The sequence below is a fragment of the Microtus pennsylvanicus genome, chromosome 22, assembly GCF_037038515.1.
Source record: "Microtus pennsylvanicus isolate mMicPen1 chromosome 22, mMicPen1.hap1, whole genome shotgun sequence".
In the NCBI taxonomy this organism is placed as follows: domain Eukaryota; kingdom Metazoa; phylum Chordata; class Mammalia; order Rodentia; family Cricetidae; genus Microtus; species Microtus pennsylvanicus.
Window position 1 is genome coordinate 34,633,066 of NC_134600.1, and position 16,717 is coordinate 34,649,782.

Here is a 16,717-nt window from a genome sequence, read left to right on the forward strand (position 1 = left end):
TTGGTTTTTCGAGACAGGGTTTCTCTGTGGTTTTGGAGCCTGTCCTGGAACTAGCTCTTGTAGACCAGGCTGCCTGGGCTCCATTCTAACCCAGAGATCAAAACAGAGTTTCTGAAGCGCTTGTGAACTCCGTGTGATGAAGAGAGGAGGAGAAACACCAGCTAAGTGTGGTTTCCAAAATGAGTGGAATTTGTTTCAATTTATTTTCAGGAATGGGAAGTGTGATGGACTCTCAGCTGATGGAGAATTGCCGCCAGTTGTCCCGTTTGCACCACACAATTTAGACTAAAGTCCTTTACACGTTTTCCCTGCGAGAATCTTCTATGAATCAGTAGGTGTTAGAGTGCACATTGCTTATGGTTTACTTCCTTCTCACTACGGCCGAGACAGTCCTATGAAACGTGTAATTACATGAGCACCATTTAAATATTACAAGCCTGATTTAGAAGATAAATGAAAAGATTTTTTTATAACTCATATTTTTTTCAATACAATTGAGCTGTAGTTCTGGAAGAATTAGGTTGAATTATTTCTCCTAAGAGCTGAGCTATGACTAGCAATAGCTTACCTTTTGACTGTTTTTTTCTGACTTAGGGTTCTTCTAGAAGCCACTACTCCCTATCAGATGACACTTAAGACCATATCGGTTTTTTAAATCCAAAAAGCAACTTTAAAATTATAACCCAAGTATCACTTCGAATTTTACAAACGACAGACTAGTGTTTAAGAGTTTAGTCTTCGGTATCACATGGGCCAAGGTTCTTGTCTGTCTAGACATCTTCTGTGTGATCTTAGCATTAGTTTCAGTGTGGTGTGAAGCTGGCTCATACCACTTAAAAAGACAAGGTAAATTTGATTGTTTTTTTTTAAAAAAATAATTGTTCAGACTTTCATTTTCAGGAATTCTACAAGCTGACTGTTAAACACAGACATTTAAAGAATTAAATCATAAAAATTTAAAGTATATTAAACACAAAAGTAGTGTATAGTCAGACTCGTCACTCCATGTCACTTTGGCCACACATCACCATTATCTGAGCTTATGGGGACACATATGTCTGTTGTCTTTCATAATGACAGTATCATATAATGGGGGCTGTACACCTCTTCCCAGATCCCATCCCAGGACTCTCCCATTGTAACTGAAAATAGGCCACTGTGAAAATATTCACACCACAGAATTCAGCAAACATGAACAAGCATAGTGTTCCCCATCCGTGATGACTGGGATGAGAATGGTCCCATGGGCTCATATGTTTGAATACTTGGTCCTCAGCTGATGGAACTGTTTGGGAAGGATGGGCATTGTGACTTTGTTGGACAATATGTGTCACTAGGTATAGGAAGAAGTTTCTGTTCTGACTAATCCAAAATAACCTCCATCAAGGTCTTAATATAAATAATAAATGTTCATCCAATTGCTCATGCATCTATTAACCCATATTTCTTATCTATTCTTTGACAAGCAGGCAGCTGAATGTGGCGGTGTTGTTCATGTGGCTCTGCTTTAGAATCAGGAAGGATATTCAAGTGGACTTGGTTAAGGAAAGCCTCGAATGCTAGGCATGTGGCACGGGAATCCCCGCATAGAATCCTTGAGCATGGCATGGAGCTGAGAAAGTGAGGCCTGGGTTGCATTGGCAGCCTCAAGATGTCAGCGGTACCAAAGCTGTGGGATACCTGCTGAGGAGAACTTTGGACAGCGTATGGAACACAGAGAGAAGTAGGCAGCAAAGATGGGATGGCAGAGCCATCTAAGCCCTGTGACATCAGACATGAAGTGTGTCGTGCTGGGGTTTGGTCTTGCTTTGGTCTAGTATTTCCTCACTAGACCCCCTTCCTCCGTTTTGAGATGGTAATGTGTCTGTGCCATTGTGTGTTGGAAGTGCACTTCACTTCCTTACTTTACAGGCGTTTCCAGTTAAGAAATGGCCCTGAGTCTCCAAAGAGACTTGGACTCTGGGCTTTTAAACACTGTTGAGACTGAAAGACTATGGAGACTTTCAAAGTTGGACTAAATACATTTTGTATTATGATATGGCAACAAGCCACAGGAAGTCAAATGTGGAGATTTGAATGAGAATGGTCCCCATATGCTCATATATTTGAATACTTGGTCCCCAATTAGTGGAATTATTTGGGAAAGATTAGGAGATGTAGCCATGTTGTGTTAGAGAAGGTGTGTCACTAGGGGTGGTGGGCCTTGAGGTTTCAAGACTCACGGCACCCCCCACCTCCTCCTTGCAGATCAAGATGTGAACTCTCAGCTTTTCCTGCCACCATGACTTTACTCTGCCATCATGGACTCTAATCCCCTGAAACAGTAAGCCCAATTAAATGCTTTATTTTATAAGTTGCCTTGGTCATGGTATTTTGACACAGCAATAGAAAAGTAACTAATACACCATCATTTATTATTCCAAGGAATATAAAATGATAGACTCAATCAAATGCTTTATAAACCTGAACTCTTAACCAATATCTTGTGAGATACAATCTGCTCATTTACTACCTGTTGAGTTGGCCATGAAACTCATACCCTAATTAATTCTTACTGCTACATTCAAACCTATCCCCCTATTCCAAGCTCTGTTCCAAGATCAGCATTGCTTTTCAAGTGATTCTTGTCATTTATAACCAGATATATCATAAGCATTCCTAACTCAGTCTTTCTATAAACAGAGTCCATTATTGCCACCCCCTCCCATCTTGCTCTTTCGCTGGTTACCTTCGTTAGTCACCATCTTAGAAACATTCAACTCCCAAGCTGGGAAGGGCCTCAGAGGTGATCTAACCCAGCTCAGCTAGGGATGAGGGAACAGAGGCAGAAACATACACAAGATGAGTAAATGGTCAAGGCCCCATGGGGTAAGGATGAGCAGATTTCCACCATCTCACTGCTTCCTGGAACACAGAATGGAGGAGACAGAGAGAGAACGGGAGAGAGAGAGAGAGAGAGGGAGAGGGAGAGGGAGAGGGAGAGGGAGAGGGAGAGGGAGGAGAGGAGAGGAGAGGAGAGGAGAGGAGAGGAGAGGAGAGGAGAGGAGAGGAGAGGAGGGAAGGAGACAGAGACAAAAGGAAATCCATTCCCATTCCTGCTTTGCTTAGGTAACACCCATTGTCAGTGTACTGGCTAGTGTGTGTCAACTTGACGTGAGCTACAGTCATCAGAGAGAAAGGAGCCTCCTTGAGATCCTTCTGTAAGTCTTTTTCCTCTATTAGTGATCAGTGGGGGAGGGCCCAGTCCCATCCCTGGGCTGGTGGTCCTGAATTCTATCTGAGAAAGCCATGGGAAGCAAGTCAGTGAGCAGCTCCCCTCCAGGGCCTCTGCATCAGTTCCTGCCTCCGGGATGCTGCCCTGTGTGAGTTCCTGTCCTGATCCCTTGAGTGATGGACAGCAATGCTGAATAATAAACCCTTTCCTCTCCATCTTGGTTTCATCATGGTGTGTCATTGCAACAGTGGAGACTGTAAGTAAGATATGAACATCCATCCCTGGGCACGCCGAGGCTTCTTCTCGCCTCTACCACAAACTGCATGATTTCCATCCCTCTGAAAGACCGGAGTTGCGAAGAACTGAACTGGCCAGGAAGCCTTCCAGGTTGCTGTGTGTTTCTTTAGCTTTCACGGGCCTCATAGGAGTTAACCATGCAGAACTACGGATAAGCCGTTAACGAGCCTCATTTGAACACTTCTGGGACGTTGTCTCTGTTTTTGCTGTTATGTGTCATATAACTGACATATGATTTTAGGAATGTTTTCATTTTAGCATTTCATCATTTCCAAAGCCCTTCCCTGACTCTGCACTGTAAACATGTCAGACTTAGCCCTCACCAAGAGAACCTCTTTAAGCAGGCTGAACCCTCAGTGAACCTCAGGCCTCCTGAGGTTCTGCCTGAAGCACCTGGCTAGCCACACCTGGAAGCTGTCTTTAGCTTAGGTCATCGATTCCTCGGATACTGATTTAAAACTTTACTTCATGTCATGAATTGTATCACATACTTAGAATATGGGCATGCATCCAAATATGGTAAAACCCCTACCGTCAGAGACCTCTGAGGAAATCAGGAGAACAAGCAGAACATTGAATACGGAGAACACACAAGGCCTTGGATACAAAGGCATGCATAATGGAGACACAATAAAAGAAGCTCACGTGTGGTGAGACTAGACCTGTGGGGATGGGGCGAAGGAGAGTTAGCCAGCCTCTCTAGAGTCTGATAACAATCCTGAAGGGTCAGTTAGGGCTCACTGTGGGTGGAGGGCGGTATAAGAGTGTTTGGACGGAGCCTGGAAGAGGAAGCCAGCGCAACAGCTAAGGCTGGAAACGAAGAATGGGGAAGCCCAGGACACACATACCACCAAGCTCTCCTTTGGCCCGTTTACTGATCCAGCTGATGCAGATACTCCGTGTAAACTGGAATCCCGGTGCAAACTCCCCCATCCTTCTGTGACCCCTCGCCACACGTTTGGAGCAGCTGGGTTTCGGGGGAGCTTGGCAGCCCCAGTCCTCCTCCCAGCATGGCTGTGGTCATTCTGTGCTTCCTACTCAGCACCACAACCTCTGCAATGTGCAGCTGGAGACGACGAACCTGTAGGGGAAGTGGTCACCACAGAACAATGTGGACAGGGAACACTTGCAGAAATGCTGTACAGATAAAGGAAAAGAAAGGCCAGGAATCTTGGCCTCCCAGCCGCACTTTCCCAAGCACAGAAGGACGTTTTGAAATTTGGACAGAACCGAGACCATCTCTGGGAGAGCGCTGAAATGGGAGAGCGCTGAAATGGACTGGGAACATCTCTCTGAAGCGTGTTACCCGGTGCTTTAAAAGTCCTTTTATTCACCTATTAGTCATTTACGGGGATATTGGAGAAAGACTTAGAGGAAGTTAACTATGGCTATCTGCAGAAACAGCACTCTAGGCAGGGAAAACAGCCAGCACCAAACCCCAAGGGCCGGAGCTCATCTGTAAAGCAGAGCAAGGAGGCCGGCGTTGTTGGGGCAGAACTGGCAAGATAGTCAGAGAAATGATGTCAGAGAGGCAACCGGAGGACACAGCGCCCGCGCAGGCCTTCACAGCCTCCCGGGGCTGTGTTTTACGGAGTCGGTGGGAAGCGGAGGAAGGACACTGTGTTGAGAACAGCCATGAAGAAGGCGGGGCAAAAGCGGGGAGACCAGCTCGGAGGAAACAGTACTGAAATCCATGAAGAAATAGGGCAGGACTTTGCAAACGGTGCAGGGGGCCGAAGGCCGGATAGATTCTGTGTGGTTAGTGGACCGGACTTCATGCTTTCACAGAAAACAGGGTCAAGGGTACCATCTCCGTCTGGCAGGACCACAGTAACAGTCCAAACAGAACGCACCCTTCCCCAGTTCTAGAGGCTGAGGTTTGAGCCGACAATCCCCAGGGCTGAGTCAGTCCATCAAGGCAGGATCCACTCCAGATCTTTCTCTCTGTCCTACTGGGAGCTCCCTCACCTTCCTAGACTCTTCCTGTTTCCAATCTTTTATTTCTTATAAGGCTATCAGTCATACTAGACCAGGGCCCCATGACTTCACCCTAATTATATTTGAACTGATTCTATTCCCAGATAAGGCCTTGTCTAGGGTGCTTGGGGTTGGGACTTCAATATATGAATTTGCTGGTTACCTAATTCAATCTGTAACAGATGACATCAACGTCCTGAGCTTAAATAACTAGAGAGAGCTGTCATTGGCTGAGAGAAAGGTGGCTACGGTACAGTGAGGTATTACTTCTAGAGCTGGAATATTTTCCCTAAGATGTAAGAATTCAAGGCAGAAGTGTTAGCTCATGCCTATAGACCTAACACTTGAGAGGCTGAGGCAGAAGAATTACCATGGGTTTAAAGACAGCCCGAGCTACAGAGTAAAACTCTGTCTTAAAAATGAAAATAAATAAATAAATAAGAGCCGGGTGATGGTGGCGCATGCCTTTAATCCCAGAATCCAGGAGGCAGAGACAGGCGGATCTCTGTGAGTTTGAGGCCAGCCTGGTGTACAAGAGCTCCAGGACAGGCTCCAAAGCTACAGAGAAACCCTGTCTTGACCCCCCCCCCTTAAAAAAAATCTGTGAGTACAAAATGCAACAAGAAACTGGCTCTGAGACATATTTCATATAGAATATACATACAGCTTTACAGATACAGAAACATAAGCACTCCTGTATACATTACATGCATGTGTGTACAGAGTATGTACGTGGAATATTTATATGTTTATACACTTGTATAATATAAAGCTATGAGATTAGGTCACCTAGGCCACAGGTGAGGCCTGAGAAGAAATGGGAAGCCAGAACTGGACCCTGAGACTCTCAGTGACTGACGTCTGAGAGAACTGACTTCAGCTGCAAAGAGGTAGCATAAGTCTTTAATCCCACACTCAGGAGACAAGAGGCAGGAAGATCTCTGAGTCTGATGCCAGCCTGGTTTACAGAGTTGGTTCTAAGATAGTCAGGGCTACACAGAGAAATCCTGTCTCAAAAAAAAAAAAAGATAGTAAAGGAAGTGACTTAGGAAATACTGCCAGAAACAAATTCAATAGCATATTATCATTTCTGAGTATTAAAATAAACATGCGTGGGGCTACGCTGTAAAATACACAAGCACACAGAGATTTAAGGACCCAGATAACGTTGGGAGGTGGCTTGGGGGAGGATGGCAGTGGATAAAGTCATGAGTCAGATGTGAGTGCCGTGCACGGCCAGAGGAGGGGAGTCGCCAGGAGCTGAGGAATGGGGTTAAGTCAGCTCTTGCTATCTGAGTTCCAAAATAAACAAAACAAAGAAAAATAGATCTATTATGAAATAAAAATAGAAATCCTAGCTTATGTTTCTTCCCATGGGTGTTTTTTTCTTCACTGCACAAAGCTACAGGGGAAACATTTGAAACTTGTCTTCTTAGTTCCTTTTAAAGAGAGTAGCCACAAATAAAAACTCCTTAGCTATTTCTGACAGTTTGATATTACTCTCCAAAAAGACAAGGATGCAGGAAACCTTCTTACCATGGGGACATGAAAGACTGAAATATTACCTGTCAAATCCCAAGAATGAAGGACTACCTAAGAAGTCCACTCCCCTCCACCCCCCATAAGACACTGAAGGTTAGTGTTATTATGGAAATAAATGACCCAGGTGAGCATAGAGGGGAACTAGAAGACCCACAGCCTTAGTGTCGCTGTAGAAACCACATCTCGGGCTTTTCTAGGGGGGGGAAAGGTGCTGGGATTGGCTCGACCAATTCAGAACATTAACAATACCAACTAAAGCTATGTATACCCGATGAGCCAGCCTTTCACACCTACTTATACTCAACAGACATTTATTGCAATATGCATACATTCGCACACACATGTGCACACATACATGCACACACACACACGTGAGCTCAAGCACACACATGCACACATACACAGATGCACATACACACATGCACACATACAGATGCACATGTACACATGCACACACACACTCACACATGCACACGTACAACACATGCACACCTACACACGCGCTCATGCACAAGCACACGCCAATACACATGTGAGCACACACGTACACACTCACACATGCACATACACACTCACATACACACTCACACACACATCATCACACACACATGCACACGTACACACACTCAAACATGCACACGTACACATGCACACATGCACACATACACACACGTGAGCACACACACACATGCACATGTACACACTCACACATGCACATGTACACACTCACACATGCACACATACACACTCACATACACGCACTCACATGCACACGTACACAACATGATCACACATGCACACGTACATACTCACATACATGTACACACACACGTGCACACGTACTCACACATGCACACGTACACACACACATGTACACACACATACACGCACACACTCACGCACACATGCACACACTCAAACATGCACACGTACGCACACGTACTCATACACGCACACGTACACACTCACACACACGCGCACACACGCACAAGCCAGTACACACGTGAGCACACACAGCCGTCAGAGAAGGCCCTCTATCTAACCCAGTCAGGTCTCAGTGCCATGTGATGCTCTTGTTCACTTTTTACTCTTTGGGCTTTTGGAGGTGGCGTGAGGGGCTCACCCCCCAGCTCCCAGATAAATCACCTGAAGGCTTATACTTTCTTATAAATGCCCAGCCTTAGCTCGGCTAATTTCTTGCCAGGTTTTCTTAACTGAAATAAATCATCCCAACCACCTTTAGCCTCTGGGCTTTGTTTCCCTTGTCTCACTGCTGTGTCTTAGTTCACTCTTACTCTGTGGCTGGCTGGGGGCTGTGTTTCCGGGTGGCTGCCCCCCATGTCTTCCTCCCCCTGTTCCTCACTGCTCCTCCTCTTCCTCCGTTCTCCTATTTATTCTCTCTGCCTGCCAGCCCCACCTATCCTTGCTCCTGCCTCGCTACTGGCTGTCCATCGCTTCATTAGACCATCAGGTGTTTTAGACAGGCAAAGACTCACAGCTTCACAGAGTTAAACAAATGTCACACCGCCTAAAATGATATTCCCCAATATGTCAGCACCAGCAAAGCAGGAAGCAGCCTCAGTTCTCCACGGTACTGCAGCTGCTAACTCATGTCCCCACCAGTGCGTTGGAGAAGGCCGGGTCGTGCCTGTTTGTTCTCCTGTTGCTGTATAAATGTCACAAAACTGCACTGGAACACTGAATCGGGATAACCTAAATCTGTGTTAATCTGCACACGCCATGTGACGAACGACTTTACCTGTCCTCTACATCTTGTTTCCCCACTGTCTCTCTGACTGTGCCCTTCTTCTCCCAGCATTTTCATTCTGTCTTGCTTTCCTATTAACTAATGAGAGCAATACATATTCACAGTGTACAAATGGATTATCTCACATCAGATATGGCCATAAGGGATTTCACCACAGGCTGGTGATGAGTAGTAATTAAATAAACGAAAACTAGAACAGAATACTAGGCAGTTACTGAAGTTATCGCTAAATATTTAATGCAGAAGAAAGCTGTATACTTTATAAGATATTAAGTGAAAGGTGTGTACTCTATAACATACATTTTAATTTAAAGAAATGTAGACATGTGTACAGAGAATAGCAGAAAGCTATGCCATGAGATACTGGTAGAATTTGTTGTTTGAGTGGTGAAGTTTCAAGTAGTTTAAACATACTTTTTTCTTTATATATTTTCGAATTTTTATATATTCAATAAGAAAAATCTTCCTCGAGTGAGCTGGCTCAGCAGGTAAGGGTCCCAGCCTGGCATCCTCAGCTCAAATGCTGGGACCCACATGGCAGAAAGAGAAAGCAACCTCACCAAATATCCTCTGACCTACACACGCACACACACACACACACACACACACACACATTGTGGCAAGTGTGCATCTACCTCCTACATCTCACAAAACACACACACAATTTTAATAATAATTAGAAGTCAAAAATCTTATAACTAGAATTGATAATTTCAATGGCAAGGCAAGGCTATACATTTTCCCTAGCCAACGAAAAGAGCAGAGGGCTCCCTTGATTTGGCGCTGGTTGTGCAGGGAGACTTTTGAGAGGAGACGCTGAGCAGGGACAGAAGGGGACAGCACGGACAATCCTGTATCCATCAGAAGAGCAATCCCATCCCTTCATGCACCTAGACTGCTTATCCAGTCCACACAGAACGAGGAACGTTCCTGAAGCATACGGAACTGACTTCGCTCTGCACCACAGCTCCCCACTGCATACTTGTTTTCTCTAACATGTATGACTAAAATTCTTTCCCGATACATTTCTGGGCAGTAGTTACCACATTTAAGCTTCATCCCTGGCTTACTTTGTGTCAATCCCAAGTTTTCTCTTTCTTGAAAGGAAAGCGTGCTGTTCTGCCCTTGCTGTGCCTCCCACGCAGCAGACACTGGCAATCACCAGTGGAAACTATCCAGGTGTCTTTTTGTCTGGTTAGGTATTTCCTCTTGGTGTATATTCACATATAACGTCTTATGGAAAAGTTCTAAACATAAGAAAGATATTCTAATTTCCAGGACTGCCCTGCTTAGTGCTTTTATTAACTTGGCACAAGCTTATCTGAGAAAAGAGAACCACAGTTGAGAAAATGTCTCCATAAGATTGGGCTGAAGGCCAGCCTGTGGGGCATTTTCTTAATTTAGTGATTGATGGGGGAGGGCCCAGCCCATCCCTAGGCTGATGGTCCTGGTGTATAAGAAAGCAGGCTGATCCACGAGGAGCAAGCCAGTGAGCAGTGTCCCTCCACAGCCTCTGCATCAGCTCCTGACGCCAGGTTCCTGCCCTGCTCCCCTCAGTGATGGACTGTGCTGTGCACCTGTAGGCTCAGGTAAATCCTGCTCTCCCCACGCTGCTTTTGGTCATGGTGATTTATTATAGCACTAGAAACCCTAGGCCAAAGACAGAACCTCTTTCTCCCTTCCTTCCTCCTCCCTTTCCTACTATAAATGCTCAGTCTATAACCGAGGCTTATTACTGGCTAGCTCTTACAACTTAAATTAACCCATTTTTATTAATCTCTGCATTGCCATGTGGCTTGTGGCTGAAGCTGTCCTCCAGCATGTCTCCTGGTGACCCACTGACTTCGCTCTCCCCCCTTCCCAGGATTCTTGGTTTAGTTCCTCCACCTACCCTTATTCTGTCAGTTATGGGCCAGTAAGCTTATTCATTAACCAATCATAGCAACAAATATTTTCAGTGTGAAAAGAGATCATTCCACAGCATTTCCTCCCTTTTTTTCTGTCTAATTAAAAAGGTAGGTTTCAACTTTAACATAGTAAGATTATATACAACAAAAACAGTTACCAAGTAAGAATTGAAGTTACAATATCCAGTCCATTTGTTTTGGTGAAATTAGAGATAATATTCTATTATCTGTCTTTATCTTGGTGAGTTTAAAGTTTTACATCTAATTTGCCATTTTAATCATAATTAATGAAAACTATGATTATAACTATCTAGTCTTCAACTCCATCAGAGACCCCAGAAGGGTGAAATTTTCCTAATGATAGGGACATCAGGCTACCTAGAGAGTCATCCATAGTTCCCCAGTAACACTGGGCATCCAACTGTGGCTACCTAGAGAGTCATCCATAGTTCCCCAGTAACACTGGGCATCCAACTGTGGCTACCTAAAGAGTCATCCATAGTTCCCCAGTAACACTGGGCATCCAACTGTGGCCTACAGGCCTAGCATCTCTGACAGACTTTGAAGGACTGGCCTACCTTGTCTCATTGCCTTTCTTGTGTCCTACTGGTCCAGATTGAACAATAGTTGTCAGTAATTGAGACAAGGGCAGTGTCTTTGGTAAGTTTTTGTCATAAAGAAAGCAAGCTCCATATGGAGTTTCTTTGATGCCCGTCATCTTCTCTGAAGTAAATTGGTACTGAAAGGAACAGATGTGTCTCACTGTCATGAAAAACCTTACATTATTAAAAAACATATTAAAAACCATATTCTATAGGTCTTTGAAGTGTTTGAAGAACATCTATCTAAATTTATCTGTGCGTGACCTTGAAAACATGTCCAACATGACTATAGGTGTAACTGTTATAGATGACTATTAATTTGTATTTATACATTACATTTTAAATGAGCTGCATAAACACAATGCCCCAAACAGGAGTAGAAATGTAGATACAGTAGGTTCTAACAAAAATAACCTTAAATTTGTATCAATATACAAAAATATCTTAAATAAGAGTAGAAACATACATACATTAAAAAAATATTAAATTTGTATCAATAAACCAAAATCCATACCAATGTGAAATATTAAAGACTAGTAGTCGCTTTTTAAGTTTAAAAGTAGATTCAAGTAATCTTCCCTTTTATCATATTATTTCTTTATCTCCCATTTTTCTTTTCAGAAAAAGATTCTTGAATTTAATCTCCTTTGTTCAGTTTTTTCTGACTATTACCAATAACAACTTGTAGCCAACCCCCTTCTTATGTAATAATAAATATCCATAGCCCATCTTTTGGGAATATGAGCATAGTTCTCTAAACTACTGCCTGTAGTTTGTGGGCACTGTTATCTTTGGGGGAATGTTGAGAAAACTGGGACTCTTTGGCGAGCTTGTATACAACACATAGTCTATACTTGTATTAATACAGATATGTCTGTTACCTTTAAAAGTTTGTCTTTTCAGAGCAAGGGGACCAGACACCAATAAAAATGGATGGCCCAGATGACCCAGCATCCAGAACAGTTTCAAGACTGCTGACTAGGATGAACCAGCCTCTCAGAATACTCCAGCCAAGACCTGGTAGGACCTCTTTCTAATGGGGAAAATAAGACAGTGGATTCCCAGATTCCTTATTTGAAACTCCGTGGAGGAGGCAGATAGGCAGACCTCCGGAGAGGTGGAATAACTTCTCAGAAGCACGAACATGAAGCTTGCAGGGTCCTTTGCAAAGCTACGTTGCTACTCCCCCCATGAGATCGATACGTAGTGGGTGGTCCCCTTCTTACTGCAGGTGGTCCAATGGGATTCAGATTGAAATGACTCAATTCCTAGTGCCCCTGACATCAAGAATTAAATCTCTTTTGGATTCACAAACAAATAGAAATGGAGAAAGGATGAACAGAAGAAACAAACACTTGTGGTTTGAGATTTACAAAATAAAGATAATTAGGAAGAGAATTTCAATCCTGTGTATATGTATATAAGTATGTGCCTTTGTGTTCCTGTGTGCATATGTGTGCATGTTCACATGTGTGCGTGTGTATGAGTGTGTGCATGTATTAGTGTTCATGTATATGTATATGAGTGTGTACATTGTGTTCATATGTGCATGTGCACACGTGTGTGGATGTGGAGGCGAGGGGTCAACCTTGAGTACAATTCCTCAACAACCATCTTTTTCTTTTAACTTACTGGCCTGGCGCTCCCTTGTATGTTAGTGAATTGGTGACTAGGTTAGCCAAGCAGGCTGCCCAGAAAGCCCGGAGATTCTCTCTCCCTGCCTCCCAGTGGTAGGGGTTACAAGTGAGGCCCGCTAACACGTGTGGCTTTTTAAAAGATGTGTTTCTGGGGATTGAACTCAGGTTTACTGACTGAACCCTAACACGTCCGGACCACATTTAAACAGCAGCTAAAGTCAAACGGGCAATGGGTTACGGGTATCGCCGTATGTGTAAGTGCGCATTCGGGGACATTATCAAACACAAGAAGGGCTGCAGACCGAAGATGAGAACATGCATGCATGAGCGTGTGTGCATGAGCGTGTGTATGGTTATGTGTGTGCACAAGTGTGTGTGTGTTATTGTATATTGTGGCTACAATAAACACCCACATGGAACCTAAGAGGAATGAGGGGTAAGGCCCACAGGTGGCGAGAAAACCGCCAGAGGGGAGTCTGGCCAGTGGAGTGTGGCAAGCACAAGAAGGGATCTCGTATTTGGAAACACTTTTCTCTGAGACAGGGATGTCTGTGCTTCCTAATTGGTCCTCGTCTAAGTTAGGGTTCTACCCTCCTCAGAAACTGAGAGATGATTCTTTGATTCTTTGATGTGATTATATCAAAGGGACGGCTCCCAGATCCTGGAGGAAGACAGTCCTAGGCTGTAAAACCATCACAAAGATATTTTCAAAGCTTTCATCTCAAAGGAGGAAGAGAAAGGATGCACAGTTCCTACAGTTCCAGGTCTTCTGAATAAGCACTCTAAAAACAGAGACACGAGAGGTGCAGGGTCAGGAAGAAAAGGTTCCTCCATCTTAAGGCCTGATCAGGGCTGAAGCACATTGAAGGCCAGTTTCCAGAAAGTTCTACACATTTCAACCTTAGCCGAGGCCTCGTTCCTTCCCTCTCCCACCTAGAACACTGGGAAACCATGCTCAGGAGACAGCGCATCTATGTGAGAATCCTATCCATCGGCTGCCCCATAGCTCCGGCCTCCAGGTGCTCCTAAGCTGACCTGCGCCATAGGCTTCTGTCAGATGCACTGGTCAATTTATCTGGCCACCTAGAACCGTGGGAAGTGGGCAGGCACAAAACCCACACAAGAGAGCTGCTGCGAGGCGTGTAAGTCTCACCTTATACAAAACAAGCCAATAAATGGTAACTACAGCGAGCTGTGGCTAGACATTCATTTCAGCTAGTTCTCACCAGGTTGTGTTACAAAGAACACAGTAAGACATCAGGATCTAAACATGCACAGAGATATGGAAGGAAAGCAGTTAAAGTACAGCTTGAATCCATGGAGACTATGGGTAGCAGGAGAAACTACGGATAAGGCGGTAAATGCTGCGGGCCATGCCCAGTGTCTGCACCTTTACCTGGCTTCCTGCCCAACTTCCCTGATCCCAATTCCTTCATCTTAAAGCATTTCCCATGTAGACCTGAGCACAACGCAGCTTTAAACATTTGCAGCCACTGTTGTGGGACTTGCAGTATTTCACCCCTAGCCAAGCCCACGGGGACCCGACTTATCAGGAATCCTACGGTCCCCACCCCACTGCTCTTAGCTCTGTGAAGGCTTTGGCTCTTCCTGAGCTCAGAAGTGGTCTGTGTCATCATCCCATGCGCTCTGCCTGTTTGTTGATGTGACGCGCCTGTGGACAGGAGCCAGGCGCCTATAGTAGCAACCCGGGAGAAAATGTAAGCAGCTGTGGTCGTGTAATTTAAAACCTCAGCAGAGCGTGCTGGGCTCTGTGCACGGCATTAGTGCAGCGTGCAGCATGAGGGCTGGATGCAGCTGGCTCTCGGGAGGACGTCCTCGCCCGCGGCCAGGCAGAGAAGCCTGAGACTGGGAGGCAAACCTGGGTGCAGCCGGAAAGGTCCAGATAGATGAGCTTGTGGCAGCCGTCCCCCAAGTTCAGGTACTGTAAGCCTTTGTCCGTGAACTTTCGGCAGTAAGCCAGGCTGAGATTCTGTAAGTTGTGGAAGTACCTGGAGTGTGGGGCAGAGAAGGGAGGAAGGAAAAGCGAAGACTTCAGCTTTTCTCCCATCTTTCCCGAGCCACTGTGACAAAGAACTAAAGCTGTGGCTCCTCCTGCCCCCTCCTCGCAAACGGTCAGCACGGTAACAATCGCTGCCTCTGCCTATGAAGTGAAGGATTTAGGACCAGAGCCGACCGTGCACTTCAAAGGAAAAGAAAGAATATCTGGGTAGGTTTTTAAGGAACTTTTAACAGAATAAGACTTTGTCTGGGGGTAGGAGGAGCCTTGCATGCACATTGTTTGAAAGTTAGTTTGTGCTGAAACCCAAGTTAGAGTTTACCTTCTTGTTTTTCGCTCTTACTTTTGCCAAACTAATTTGCAAAAAGTTGAGAAAGATAAACTTCTTATAAATATATAATGGAAATTAACTGTTCCAGCGTGCTGAGGATTTGGGGTGGAAAGAAGGCTCCTAAAATGAGTCTGATAAGAAAATGATTTAAAAACCAGAGATTTCGACATGCACAATTTTGTAATGGTTTCCTTATGATAATTAAAGATAATCAAGGCCGATACACATCCAGGGCTTAAGCGTGGGTTGAGAACATGAGCAACTAAGTGGCTGCCAGTCTCCCTCGAGTTCAAACAGAGGAAATATGTCCTTGCCACCATGACCAAAATGAGAGCTTCCAGAAGAAAAGGGGAGAGTTAGGACGAGTCTGTGCTGCCATGTACGGACCAGGGTTTTGAGGGCATGCTGTGGTCGAGCCTCCAAGCCCTCCAAAGCATGGCATTCTTCAACAACACGAGGACTCTCATTGCCTGCTCTTACAATTACCAACTCTCAGTTCGGAATCTGCAATTGCTTGGCGGCAATGAGGATGCTGGGAGTGGGGAGAAAACGCCCCTGCCTCCCATAAAGCCTGCAGATCACGTCTGCCTTCACATAAACAGGAGATGAGACGGGCAAGCACTGCCTCTAAGTTAGATTTAGTCCAAAACTTGAAAACCAAGCCCATATGATTTAATGCTTCTATTCCGTGGTGGATTACTGATTGAGAACATACGTTCCCCTCTGGGAACGGCTGTGTGCATGAGATTCCACAGAAGAGCCAAGGAAGCCTTTGGACCACAGTGACAGTGGGCTGGACCTGGAAAGAGAGAACTCTCTAACATCCAAAGACACGCCCCCTCCCCGTCCCTTTCTCCCCTTGAGCAGAGGTGGAGATTTCAGTCCTAAGGGCTCTCTAAAGTGGAGACAGGAGCTGTGAGACAGGCCGTACAGCACCATGGAAAACAGACAAGAATGTGTAGCCTTGGTGCTCACTGCAGCTTCCCTATCCTGTGGCAGGAAAGGAAAAGGAGAGCATCTTTTATTTAGGAGTGCTCTTTGGAACCCATTAGAAAACTATGGGGCTTATAGCTTTCCTGACCCTCAGTTTTCCTATCTGTCATGTGGACTTGATCCCATCTGCTGTTGCCGTTGAGAAGTGTGAAAAGCAAGTGAGTGTTCAGATCAGACAGTATCATCAAGGGGGTTATTTCTGACCACTGGAAAAAAAGGGCACAACAGACTTTGAGAATTTGTGCCTTGTTACTGCTACTACTACTTCCAAAATAACAATATGCTGCTCTTTTAATTTACTGCATGTATGTGTTTACTCATGCATGTCTGCGTGTGTTTGTGCAAGCATGCATGCCTCTGTGTGTGTATGTATTTGTGCGTGTGTGCATGCCTGTGTGTGTATATGTCAGTATCTGTGTGTGTGCATGCCTG

The 16,717-nt window shown here is 44.9% G+C and overlaps 2 protein-coding genes across 3 annotated transcripts in view; one reads left to right on the forward strand and one right to left on the reverse strand.

Annotated features, from left to right (window-relative positions):
• Window positions 1–16,717, reverse strand: part of Fbxl13 (F-box and leucine rich repeat protein 13) — a 142,853-nt gene that overhangs the window by 49,762 nt on the left and 76,374 nt on the right. Inside the window, exon 12 of the mRNA XM_075956319.1 lies at window positions 14,824–14,953. Coding sequence (XP_075812434.1) covers window positions 14,824–14,953 — 130 coding nt within the window. The remainder of the gene's footprint in view (window positions 1–14,823; window positions 14,954–16,717) is intronic.
• Lrrc17 (leucine rich repeat containing 17) overlaps window positions 14,758–16,717 on the forward strand; it is a 30,926-nt gene continuing 28,966 nt past the window's right edge. Inside the window, exon 1 of one of the 2 annotated variants that reach the window (XM_075956320.1) lies at window positions 14,758–14,883. The gene's annotated coding sequence lies outside the window, so the exon portion shown is untranslated. Of the gene's footprint in view, window positions 15,172–16,717 lie in introns of both variants that reach the window. The other variant, XM_075956321.1, reaches the window with a different exon arrangement.